The sequence below is a fragment of the Zalophus californianus genome, chromosome 3 (genome assembly GCF_009762305.2).
Source record: "Zalophus californianus isolate mZalCal1 chromosome 3, mZalCal1.pri.v2, whole genome shotgun sequence".
In the NCBI taxonomy this organism is placed as follows: Eukaryota; Metazoa; Chordata; class Mammalia; order Carnivora; family Otariidae; genus Zalophus; species Zalophus californianus.
Window position 1 is genome coordinate 107,549,114 of NC_045597.1, and position 13,917 is coordinate 107,563,030.

The 13,917-nt window shown below is 34.6% G+C and overlaps 1 protein-coding gene across 1 annotated transcript in view; it reads right to left on the minus strand.

Annotated features, from left to right (window-relative positions):
• Positions 1–13,917, minus strand: part of LRP1B (LDL receptor related protein 1B) — a 1,883,216-nt gene that overhangs the window by 722,512 nt on the left and 1,146,787 nt on the right. Inside the window, 3 exon segments of the mRNA XM_035726875.1 lie at positions 7,799–7,924; positions 12,216–12,318; positions 12,320–12,357. Of these exon segments, the coding sequence (XP_035582768.1) occupies positions 7,799–7,924; positions 12,216–12,318; positions 12,320–12,357 (267 nt within the window).

A 13,917-nucleotide genomic window follows, 5' to 3' on the forward strand; every position in this document is an offset into this window, starting at 1 on the left:
TTTCTCTGAAGTTCACATGCTTTGCCCTTCAATTACAGTGGCTGCTAAATGACAAGATATTCAGTAATCCTCACACACTTCCATACATGAAGCTATGAATTCATTATTTTACAATTTTTGCCTGGCACATGCTTATGAATATACGGTGGAATTAAATTTCATCCAACTCTTAATTAACAAAAAAGAATTTCACATAGCCTTTGTCAATAAACCAAGAAAACTTGCTGTAATGTAGGAGGAAGGATTTGGAGACTATATCAGGGTTAGTCATGGGGGCAGAATTGTTCTTTTCCTCTAACATTGTAGTGCATTTATTTCTTGGTCTCTAAATGATCCAAAGTATGGAACAAGAATGCAGAAAATATTTCTTAAAACATACATTTAGACTTATGACGGATTTTTAAAATTTACTTTTCAGCATAGTTAAATAAAAATGTATAACTTAAATCAAAGTATATTAATAAACTTTGCTTTGGCCTCTCTCAACGGTTTCAATGAACACACACATGGAATCTTTCTTTCTATGTTAGCTAAAGGCAGTGGTTTCAATTATTCAGTGAAGGGGTTGGTGATGTTCTACAAGGAGTTTGCTTACCATTTTCTATTACAGTCAGGTCAATTTTTGAAAGCATGAAATCCTAGACAGCTAACCTAACCTTTCTCCCAGGCTTTGGTTTTACAGACTTGGGTCTTGGTTGTTCTTTTGGTTTGGTTTTTTTACTTACTTATTTTTAAATATTTGATTTTTTTTTTCTTTTCTTTGAAATACAAATTTGTTTTCTTAAGTATCAGTTTCCTACCACCCCTTCTTTTTACTGGGTCAGAAAAAAAAGAGTGGGAAATTATAGGAAGGGGATACTCACACCTATTAATATCTGGGTCAGATGAGGATTGGACAGATGAGGAGCAAATTAGGGTCTGGATTTCTATAGCCATGATAAGAGAACACTGCTTAGTTTATAGACTTCCTTCTGTTTGGGGGTTTGAGAATTAGAAGGATGTACTTCTATTTCATCAAAATGCCTTATGACTTAAGGATTGGTATAAAATTGAGAGTGGTTCAAAGACAAGTCATACAAACACACTAAAATGAGTTTTCATAAATCAGGGTTTCAGAGGTCATTTAAAATAATTTCTTAAAAGTTGTGTGCTAGTTATTTCCTCTAAGGAAATTATGCTTGCCATGTAAAAACATACCTATTATTAATGAATACTTAAAAGGTTACTTGAGAAAAACAATGAAAACATTACTGGTTTGATTCAACATATTAGATTCGATGCACTATTACTCACCTCAGTGTCCATAATCAGAAATTCCAGAAAATTATTACACTTTGTATTCTGCTTTGCTTATGTAGCTAAGGGTTCTAAATCTAAAACATTTTACACAATATTTGGATTTTCCTTTTTTTCCTTTTACAAATAGAGTATTTATCTTACATTAATAGATTTTAAGTATCCCACAAATATGTATACTTCTGAAGTTTTCAATGTTGTAATTTCAAGTAGGATTAAATATTTGTTGTCTCATTTGGCTGACTCTATGGATTTTCTGTGAAATTATTCTAATGTTTAGATTAAATCAACAAAGTTCCTAGGTAATTTTAATAAAACTATGTCTACTTGGAGAAATATGTATATATTTGTATTAGCCTAGAGAAGGATGAAGGTGTTGGCATTTAGTTTCCTTGATGGGAAGGAAAAAGCATAGAGGTGTGAACAAGATTCATATATTTTTCTTGCAAGTCTTTGTTTTGTTTCACTGATTGCAGTAAATAATTTTTACCTGTTGAGATTTAAGAGAAATTTAAAATGTTTTTTTTAAGATTTTATTTATTTGACAGAGAGAGAGAGAGAGACAGCGAGAGGGAACACAAGCAGGGAGAGTGGGAGAGGGAGAAGCAGGCCTCCCGCGGAGCAGGGAGCCCGATGCGGGGCTTGATCCCAGGACCCTAGGATTATGACCTGAGCCGAAGGCAGACGCTTAACCGTCTGAGCCACCCAGGTGCCCCGAGATTTAAGAGAAATTTAATAAAAGTTTTCTTTTCAGTATTTCTCCCTTCCAGCTTCCAGCTCTCCTTCACCCTTTCCTTCCCTCCCCCCCTCTTCTTTCTTTATTTCCATTCTCCTCTCTCTCCCTTCCTCTTTTCCTTTCTTCTCTCCACTTATTCTTTCCTTCATCTCTCCTGTCTTCCCCTCATTCCCCTATTTCACTCTTTCAGTCTTTTTGTTTAAAGCAAAATATATCATCACCTATTTTCATTCCTATTAATTGACCCATAATAAGAATATATTAAATATCCCAAACAATATTATTTTATCTGATTTTTTTTTTTATGTCACAGAATTCCCCTCCTTGCCATTCAGACTTAGTTCTAGCAAGTTTTCTCAGATTGTTTTCCTTCATCAGGAGCACTACGGTGATTATAGAAGAGAATGAGAAAGAACTCCTAAGAACCTGGTAACACATTGTGTAGGGGGGAATTTGTGTGTCGCTTCACTAACTCAGAGCTTGGGAACTGTTAGGACCCATTACTCCAAAAGAATATTTACTGTCTTGTTTTTTGAAGGATCATATGACCTGAAAACATGAATTCATTGCTCTAATCATGGAAGAACTACCTGCTTAGTCTACTGAGGAAATTTAAGTAATTTATTTTTAATTTCAGATGGGAAAAATGCTTCATTCCATAAATCTACACGTACTGTCTGTCCGTATGATATAGTAAAATGGACCTAAATCATCTCTTCCTAATCATTAGATTTATATCAGGAAGACACCATCTTTACTTTTTCAGTTCCTGTCTCCATCAGATCTAAATTACTTTGGAGGTAAGATTAGCAGAGTAGCCCCAGAGGACTCTAATGTTGTAGCAAATGCTTCTCTAATGAAGAGGAAATTTATACTTCCTCAGTGAAATTGTTTATCTAGCAGTGAATCAGAAATCCACTGTCACAATGTGAATTTTTTCTACCATCACTAATTATGCTTCTCCTGCTGTCATGTAGCAGTGAGAAATCCCACAGCACACGGGAACAATAAGGAGGAAGAAGCAAAGAGATCTTCACACATTATTCCTAAAGTTCGCCTTTGCTGTATTTTAATCAAAGCCTTCTATTTAAACAAAACCTATGTCATATCAACACATACTTTTCAATTTATCTTATAAAGAAGTCTGATTTTCTTTAATAGAGCAGGTTTTCTTCATGCAAATATATCTGCCTCATTTGAATTTGGTCAAAATTTGTGGAGGGTGTGAGAAGAATAAATATTATATAATCTAATCAGAGCTCAGTGCTATGGAAAAAATCTGGCCTGAAATTAGCTACGCTTGAATCCAAGGATCATCATTGCAACTATGAGGAAAAAGAACTTCAAATCTAACTACTTCTCATCTTTGGCCTCTGGGTCTCTCTCATAAGTGGAGAAACATATTCTCTTTTTGTGAGGGAGAACAACTACCAAGCCCCCGACTGTCAGCTTTCTTCCTCCTGCTGTACATATGCTGTTTCCTCGTCCAGGCAAATCCTCCAACCCCCTATCATCCTCTGTGGACTTCACCTCACCCTCACTAACTATGCCAATCAATCATTCTCCCCCCCCCCACCCCACCCCGCCCAGTAAAATCTTCCTATCACGTAGAAAAGTATAGAAAATATTAACTTTAACACCTGTCTACCATCATATAGCTCTATCAAATCTTCTTTTTTTCTTCTTTTAATTTTATTTATTTATTTGTCAGAGAGAAAGAGAGAGACACAAGCAGGGGGGAGTGGCAGGCAGAGGGAGAAGCAGACTCCCCGCTGACCAAGGAGCCCGATGCGGGACTCGATGCAAGGCTCGATATGGGGCTCAATGCGAGGCTCGATCCCAGCCGGATCATGACCTGAGGCGAAGGCAGATGCTTAACTGACTGAGCCACCCTGGCATCCCAAATCTTATTTTTTTCTATATTTACTACAGGACTGTTTTTGTTTTACATCAGAAAAATGTGTTATAGGTACGCTTAAAATCTCCTATGTAATTATTTTTGGTCCTATTTCTTTTTAGATGTAACTACTATCCTTAATTTATTTTCTTTTTTTTTTAATTTCCAGACATATTTTTATCCTGTTCTTACACATTTATAAATCAATAAGAATATATAGAATTGTTTTGTATTTTTATATTTCATATAAATGGCACTAAATGATTTATAATCTGCAATTTTTGGTTAAACATGGCTTTTGAAATTAATTTCTGTTGGTATTTGAGATCTAGTTTATTCATTTTAAGTATGAATAGCATTCTATTATGTGAATATAACACTATATAGTGTTATATACATGAATATATATATTATATCGTGTTATATATAGTTTTTTATATAGCATATATATATATTTTTTTCCTGTTAATGGGCATTTGAGTTGTTTCTAATTTCTCACTATTACCAGCATTAGGACAATGAATTTCTTAGTTGCATCTCTTTGAGCATAGCTATTCAAGCATAAATCTAGAAATGGAATGCATATCTCCACTTTATTGGATTTGGCCAAATGCTTTCCAATGTAGAAAAAACAATTTATACACCTACAAAAAGTGTATGTTGGTTCTTTTTATTCACAATCTTGCCAAAGGTTAATTTTATCAGATTACTTATTTTTCCTAATTGAATGACTTGAGCTGTTATTCAGATTTCTTTCCTTTCTTTTCTTTTCTCTTTCTTTCTTTCTTTTTCTTTCTTTCTTTCTTTTTCTTTCTTTCTTTCTTTCCTTCCTTCCTTCCTTCCTTTCCTTCCTTTCTTCTTTCTTTTCTTCCTTTCTTTCTTTCTTTCTTTCTTTTTTTTTTTTCTTTCTTTCTTTCTTTTTTTTTTCTTCCTTTCTTCTTTCTTTCTTTCTTTCTTTCTTTCTTTCTTTCTTTCTTTCTTTCTTTCTTTCTTTCTTTCCTTCTTCTTTCTTTCTTTCTTTCGCTTAGCTTGGATATCACCTCCCTCTTGAAGCCTTCCCAGATACACAAAGACTAAATTAGTTGTTCTTGTGCATCCCTTTGTAGTTCAACCTAACACTTTGAATATTGCATTAGAAAGACCCATTTACATGTTTTTTCTCTCATCTTCACTCAGCTTTCTAAGGAAAGATATAGTGTATTTTTCCTCATTTTATATCCAATGTTGTGATAAGTTTTTATTGAATTAGTAGATTCATGAAGGAGAAATCCCAAAGGAACAAAATAGGAAATTGGCATCTTGTAGGAAAGGATTTTCTTTAGATATAAAGTAGTCATAATGCTAAAAGCTACAGGACAGTGGATTCAGTTATAAAATAACACCCCCCCCCCATTTGGGAAATCCTTTGTCTATGATACCTATCCATGTATATGCCTATATATAAAGAAATGACCCAGCCAGAGAAATTATCTAATGTATTTGCCATATTTTTTTTCATAATGATGAACTATGTGACCTATTTATTTATTTTGGTCAAACAAAATGGAAATATATTACAACACAACATACTTAATTTTCAAAGCTAAAAGGCATATTTGTGGTTTTCTTTTTGTTCTTTTATTCTTAATTTTTGTTCTTCTTAATTTCCTAAGGCATACTGTGACCATAGCATTTGTTATAAATATACTGACAAGAAGACCTGGTACTGACTGGCAGACATCAGCCACCATTACTGAAAGCAGCACTTGAGGTGCAAGCAGGTTGTATCCCATTTCCTAGTGGACTACAAGCCTGGGGTAACTGAGAAATCTTACTAATTAGGATTGATTAGGATTGATTGTTTTATTTGCTCTTATACATAGCATTTTCACTTTTACTACTATCAGTAGCTAGTCAATCCCAAATGTTCCCTTAAAAATCACGTAGAAACAAGAAGATTCTAAAAGTCTAACAGAAATGAAAAAAGACATGGTATTATGAATTGAGTCAGCAATTCCTTTTATCTTAAGGTGAAAACAGACCTGTTTAGAAGTAATGGAACATAGTCTCAGAACTAAACCTTAAGCTTTAAAAAAATAATAATTGCACCAGCTTAGAAAGAAGCTTCATTGTAAATTATAGTCCTAAATGTAAGAACAATCTAAGCAAAGTTAATTGACCATACCTAAAATTCTGGCTAAAACTCAGGATAATATAGTTTGATAACAAGAGCAATTGGATTAGAGAATAACTCATAGAGTTTCCCAGTTCTTTTTTTTTATTTTTTAAAGATTTTATTTATTTATTTATTTGACTGAGAGACACAGCAAGAGAGGGAACACAAGCAGGGGAGTGGGAGAGGGAGAAGCAGAATTCCCACGGAGCAGGGAGCCCGATGGAGACTCGATGCCAGGACCCTGGGATCATGACCTGAGCCGAAGGGCAGATGCTTAACGACTGAGCCACCCAGGTTCCCCGAGTTTCCCAGTTCTTACCAATGATGTGAGTTAAGGCAAGTCCTTTCTTCCATGCTTCAGCTATGAAATGAATAGACTTAAAGGGAGAGACTAGAACCAGAGAGTCTCTAGAGGTTCCTTTTTTATTTGAAAGCCCTTTATAAAACAACCTTACATGATGCACAAAATATCTTGAAAATACTTCTCTAAAATATTGGACTATATTTAGTCAATGGACATGAGAATAACTAGTTTATGGATCTTCAGCAAATATGTCACTATGGAAAAAAAAACTGAATATGAGATGCGGATTAAGTTATGGAGTGGCAACTGTTTTGTTCTTTCATTGTTGTTTAGTACATGAAAAAAGGTTGTTAGGAAATACCTTCTAGCCAATTCATACTCTTGGAGAGCAGAAAGAAATATACAGAGAAATTACAGTGCACTGAGGGACAAGTCTTTCCAAGAGAAAACCAGTGACACAACCAAGAGTACAAACCAGGCTCCTTAACCTCTGGGTCTTTTCTCTATATGCTGTTGGTACAGTTTTCACTAATAGGTTATAATAATTTTTATTTAGTGAGGCTTATTTTGGCAAATAAAGAAGGGGAGGGGTTGATAAATTTTGACATTGCTGTATGTAATGACTACCAAAAACAACCACAATTTTTACCAAGATATCAATAAGAGCCATCAAATACACTACTTTTTCTTCATCATTTAAAGAATAGGTCTAGGCTGCTGCTAGTCAATATCATTTTTCAACACTTACCTGACTAATCATGACCTTTCTGGCATCTCTTATAAACCTGTACCACAAGCTGTGTATTCCTATTCAAAGAGAATCTGACTAGGGATTCACAGATGTATTACAATGGGATAAATTACATGGAAATAAAAATAGGCTTCATGATCTCGGGACTTCATGAAAAAGGAAAAAAATAAAAAACCTACCCCACATAAATAATGTGCCAGAAAGGGAAAGCTATTCAGAGAGGTATTCTACAGCAGACTAAATAAAATACACAGATTATTTTTTCAAGGTAAAACACACACACACACCACACACACACAAACAAAAATAGTTCTTCTTGTGAGATGGACTCCATCACAGCAGGCTAATAATAAACCTCACCCTCCACTGTCAATTAAGATTTAGCAGGGACAAGTCTTGTCCAAGCAGTGTACTGACAGTCAACCCATATGGATAGATAAAGTGCCAAATTACTTTGGAAAGCAGAGTCATGCCCACGGATTAAGTAAAAGATAATTTGTATTCTAGCTTTTGCGGCATCAAACTCTGAACTCATTTACTATTGTAATAATCAGATCATCAGCCTTAGGAAGGTTCAGCTTAGTTCAAAGCACTGACCTGCATTTTTATGGTGACTAACTTTGGAAGAGATTTATGTATATATTCAAGCAAACCTTTACCTGCACAAGTTTGATTGGATTCATCTTCATTGTTTCCACAATCATTAGCTCCATCACAGAGCCATCTCTTGGGGATACAGCGATTATTCTTGCATTTAAACTGATCATCAGGACAGCTATTATTGACTGGGGAAGGGTGGGAGGGTGGAGGGAGAGGAGAAGCAAGTTTAATAATTTAAAATTGGATAAAATTATGATTATTTTAAGTTATAGTTACAGACAACTTACAGTAATTATAATATTATAGTACAATAAATGCCACAGTTTTCATTCATTGTTGCATATTTATAGAAAATATTAATATTTGAGGATTTGTTAAAATGTAATACTTTTATAGAAGACACCAAGTAATGGAATCTCACATAAAAGGAAATATATTCATTTGTTTATGTCTTCACTAAAATCAACTGTATCACTAAGCTTGTTTTCCCATCCCTTATCACAAGTAACTCAATTTCAGAATTTTTTCCAAAAACATTTTAAGTAACCTCAAATTTTATCATGAAACATAACAAGTAAGTATCAAATAATTCAATCATATATCAAAAATACATTTTCTTAAGCCACACATCCGTTCAGTACTTTCTGTAATATTAAACAAGCCTAATTTTGTTATGCTTTGCCCAATGTTTCTTGAGACTGGTAGGAAAAAAATGCAACACTTGTGACTTGGAGTTGATGCTAAATATGATATCCTGCATAATTTTAATAACAAAAATGACCATCCTGAGTTTTCATCCCTGGTACAAACAAACAAACATGCAACCACAAAATATACTGAGGACAAGACCAATCCTCATATGGAAAACTGTGCACAGCTAAGGATTAAACCTCCAATATCTAAGCACAGCAGGAGGCCATCTTAAAGCTAACCTTCTGTGATTATTTTTCCTGCATCCTGGAGGCTAAATTCCTAACTGAATTGGCATGCTCTTCAGTATTTGTTTCACTCCTTTGAGCTCTTTTTGAAGTAATTTTCCTTGTGCCCAGTAGTTGTACTTCTGTATGATAAAAATAAATCTTGATATTAGTTTTACTTAGAATTTGAAAAAATAGCCATTTTATCATGCTGTTGCATAACAAATGTATGTCTTTCCAGCCAGTTTCTATAAAATACTATTTCTTTAAAGTAGCTTAGGTGAGAAGTGGTTTTATCACTTTTTTAGAAAGTTTTTATTCATGTACAGTAAAAAAAATTAGGGGGAAAAGCTTTATGTTTCCTGACATTTGAGCATGATTAACATTTTCTACTCACTTCAGGGAGTTTAGCAAGAATAGTTGCTCATGAGAATAAAATTCATCCAGTATATTAGAAGGTCAAAATTTTAAAGTGCCAAGATTATGCAAAAATACTTCAGTAAAGCTTGATCAAGGACTTTTGTAATTTTCATTAATGATGTAAATCAGAGTTCAAAAAGGAGGCATAAATACAACCCATAGTCTTGTGATTTGGAATTGAGAAGCTAAAGGATAGAAAACAGAATGATAACAGAATTCAAGGGCAAAGCTTATGGGCATTTAATATATAAATAATCTTCTGAAATGAATGACATAGTGCTGGCATATTAACCATAGTGCTGGACCTCAGAATTATGACATTGCTCAGAATCACTGCAAGTTTAGAAAAGATTCCATATTGCTGGAAGGTAGTTTTCTGTTGCCCCTTTTGTTTAGTCATCTATTCTCCGCATGCTGGGTTCTTTGTTAGACTATGAGACTACAAAGACACTACAACATAATGTGTCTGCTCATAAAGATATTCATCTCTTAGATGCATCAGATAAATAAGCATATAATTGCAATATTGTTTGGTCACTACCATGATAAAGAAATATACATGAGATGTTTCACTCCAACTGGGCTATATAGAGGAGATTTTTCAATGTTCACAAAAGACTTCCCTATTAAGGTCATGGTAAACCATGGGGATTACCATAAACTGCAGTGTTATAGAGGCGAGAAACAGAGGGCATTTTTTAGAGATCTACTTGTAGTCCAACTTGATATATCAGAACAAAGAAGGTAAGTGTATACATGATTGGCATATAAGGCTAAAAATGCAAACATGAGTCCTAACATGCTTATATGTGAATCAATGGATTTTAGAATTTATCTTGTTGGTTATGGATTTACTGAAATAAGAAGATTTGGTTTCAATCTATGGATACCATTCTGGAAGCAGTTTGGAAAGTGGGCTTTAGTTAAGGGAGCAATAGTGGTAGGAATAATAGCTGGACACTTGCTGAGCTTATAGCCGGGGAAGTTGGAGAGGAGGTAAAGATGAAAAATTAATTATATGGAATTGAATATGGACTATAAATGAAATAGAAGACTGCAGGAAAAGTCCATAGTATAGGCTTGGGTAACAGTATGGGAAGTGATGAAAATAATCAAGAAAAAAATCCTGACTAGGAATTTTAACACTACAATTAACAGTATGCAATGCCCCATATACTCATAGAGGAAATGAGTTTCTTTGTGAATTCATGAAAAGAACAATCACACAGGGAGTAGCATGAACCTAAAGGAACACTACATGAATATTGTGATAAAACACTTGTGCTCTGCACAGGCGCTCTGTGACTACGCAGGAAGCTAATATTCAGGGAGCATTCACTAAAACCATGAATAGCCATTGTGAGTCAGAGGGAAGGAGGCAATTAATTTAATCAATAAATAATACATTATTTGTGTAAAAAAGTTAAGAAAAACACCCTTTATCCTTAGATGAAATGTTCTCCCCCTCTGAAATTTTTGTCTAATTGCATCAATTTAGTATTTAATATGTTGTTTATGGATTAACACTTTATAGTATAAATATTAATAGGGTTGAAAACATGGAGCATGTAATGTTGAAGTCAGAGTCCATGCTTGAAAATTAAGGGAAAGTAGTGTTATATTCATATATTAATTACAACTCATGTATTATGTATTTATACACACCTGGAAAATACATTTTAAAAGCTCATATTCTTGGAGTTTTATCCAAAAATATAGATAATTGCATTATATACATGCCTAGACTAATTCTGTCCATTCTTTAAAAAAAAAGATTTTATTCATTTATTTGAGAGAGAGCACAAGCAGGGGACAGGGAGAGGGGTGGGGGAGAGGGAGAAGCAGACTCCCTGCTGATCAGGGAGCCAGATGACGTGGGGCTCCATCCTGGGACTCACGGATCATGGATCATGACCTGAGCTGAAGGCAGACATTTAACAGACTGAGCCACTCAGTTGCCTCAATTCTGCCCATGCTTAACAAAAGATCTTTAAAACTTTATTTTCATAATCTTGGTTAAAAAAAAGAAAAGAAAGACAAGAAAATGGAGGACTGCAAATTAACTCAATTAGTTCATCCATTTTAACTTGGAAAATATCATCAATTGAAAGAAAAAATAATTTTCTTTTTAAAATAATTTATCTAGGTCAGATTAAAGGATTACAGATACATATATCCATTGCATACCTCTCTCCATATAAAAATATTTTATATATCTCAAAACCATTCCATTTTGACTCTAATCAAATATATTCTCAAAACATTATTTAATGTGTTTCTCAAAGTGTCTTCCTTCCACATATGTGGGACAATTCCTTATCCCAACCAGAAACATGAAACTATTCCTATTGTGGGAAATGATAAACAGCTAAATAGAAGCCAAAGGGGAGAAAATCAAACCTTGAATTTCTATCTCAGTGCCCCATAGGGGTCTCCTACCATGTACTGAGCCAGTGACGTTAGTAATAACATGTTCCAAACCCATGTTTGTTTCCTTGGATCTTCTTCAAGGCTCTGTTGCCAAGGAGCAATAGAGTGGATCGTGACCTTCTGTATGAGCAATTCTGACTTGAGGGAGTTTAAATTGATTTTCCACATCTTTAAATTCAGAGATCCAAAAGGGTCTCCTATAGCAACCTTCTGACAATGGTGCAGTGGCACTGATAGCACAGAAGAGAGAAGGAGGAACTTCTGGAGCAACCAAAATGAGAACATTAAAGATGGAAAAGCCCAAGAAACGCAGCGCTTTAAAACCATGCAAGGAGACAGTCTAAAGTCTACTCTATATAAACGGATGACTGAGGGGGGAAAAAAAAACTAAGTTCAATTTTTATCAGATATTTTTAGATTTCACAAACTGCTTTGATAGTTCACACGCTACAAGACTCAAGGAGGGCACCTGGGTGGCTCAGTCAGTTAAGCATCTGCCTTTGGCTCAAGTCATGATCTCAGGGACCTGAGATCGAGTCCCGCGTGGGGCTCCCCGCTGAGCGGGGACCTGCTTGTCCCTCTCCCTCTGCCCATCCCCGCCGCTCGTGCATGCACTCTCTCTCTCTCTCTGAAATAAATAAATAAATAAGATCTTTAAAAAATAATAAAAGACTCAGGGAACTGTAATTTTACTTGAAGGAGAACGTACAGCAATTTACTGAATCTTCATCACTTCCGTCTAGGCAGTCATCATCACCATCACATTTCCAGCGAGCTTGGATACAATGTCTGTTTTTACAGCGGAATTCTCCAACTTTTGCATATGTGAGGCAATATTTCTCCAGGATTAACTAGGGTTAAAAAAAAGACATATGAACAATACTAGCTATATTCAGTTCATTAAAATGTCAGCTTTGTTTAATAACAAAAATACTGATTCATTTCATTTTGAAGAAAATATGAAAATATCTTAACATTGCAGTGACAACCACCCCTCTAAAGGAGAAAAAAATTAAGTTTTTCTGACAATAATTATTCTACTAAGAATTTTAAAGATGTATTTCAAACAACTGTCACCAAAATAATAAGTAATACCAACAACAATAACATAATACCACCTCATAATCATGTTAAGTGTGTAGTTTTACTTTTTAAAGGGCTTTCATTCATAATCTCAATTATCATCATGACCCATTATAGAGTAGGCACGGCAAAAAATTTTACTACCTCCATTTCACAGACAAGTGCACTCCAAATTAATCAAAGTGAAAAAATAAGGCAAGAACACAGCCATGATGCTTATTTTAACTTTGCTGGTCTGCAAGTGGGAGAAAAATTCATCTCTGGTTAGTTATTCATGGAAGTATGAAGTTAATAAAAAATGATTTCATTATACATCCAGATTCTATGCAGTGTTTTCTCTATATACCCCATATTCTCTAATCAAATGTTAGGAATTCAGTTGATTGGGATTTATTCACAAATTGAAAGTGCTATTATTATGATGATGATTTTTGCTTTCTTTGAGTGGATTTCATAGGAGTCTACAAAAAGACAGGAATATGGGGCAAGGGTTAAAAGAAATTTGTGTTTCATGGACTGAAAAATACGTTGAATTATCAAAAGCTGGTTTATTGGTAAGAGAAACAAAAGCCACTCTTTCTATTCCAGTCCTGATGGCTTTGATCTTTATTTTGGATAACTCACTTGGATTGATGAACTCTCATAAAACCTATATACACGCCAATAATTAGGGATGTTGAGAAAACATATTAGGCATTTCTAGAACGCTTTGTGTTAACACTCCTTTAATACTTGTACTTCCCCTGCTCCAAAGAATGGAAGAGGGAATGTGATTCTTGAACCATAACTGTGGAGAATTTGCTTTAGAGAGTTATGCAGTGAGGCACAAGGCATGAGGGTTCCTGTATCTGGAAAAGAAAAACTGTCCATTAAATCTAGACTCTTAAGGCTTTAAGGGTAAATGAAATACTCAATTTGAACAAAGGTAAGCCTGTGTCTCTTCTATCCCCTCTCAGACAAGCAGACACTGTATGTAGGGACTGATAGTAATTTTGTCTCCCTTTTTAACTCTAATCTTTTTTAATAACAAAATGCTGAAGCAGCAATTTCTCTAATGATATCATTTCTGTAAGGTCACTTGAAAGTAAAATTATAATAATAATAAAAATTGTAAATTGTTGTCTATATAGAACAAGACCCAAATAGGAAATGACAACAATATAAAAACAAAAAGGGGAGATCACTGGGTCTCCTATTCAACCCAAGGATGTCTTTTTATAGCAGCAACTGGGAGGAGAATAGTAACCAAAGCAAAGTAGAAGTACAATGGGATATGTCTAGGTCTTTCTAGGATAGAGCTTTCCTCTCAAAATCTCTAGAATTGATCA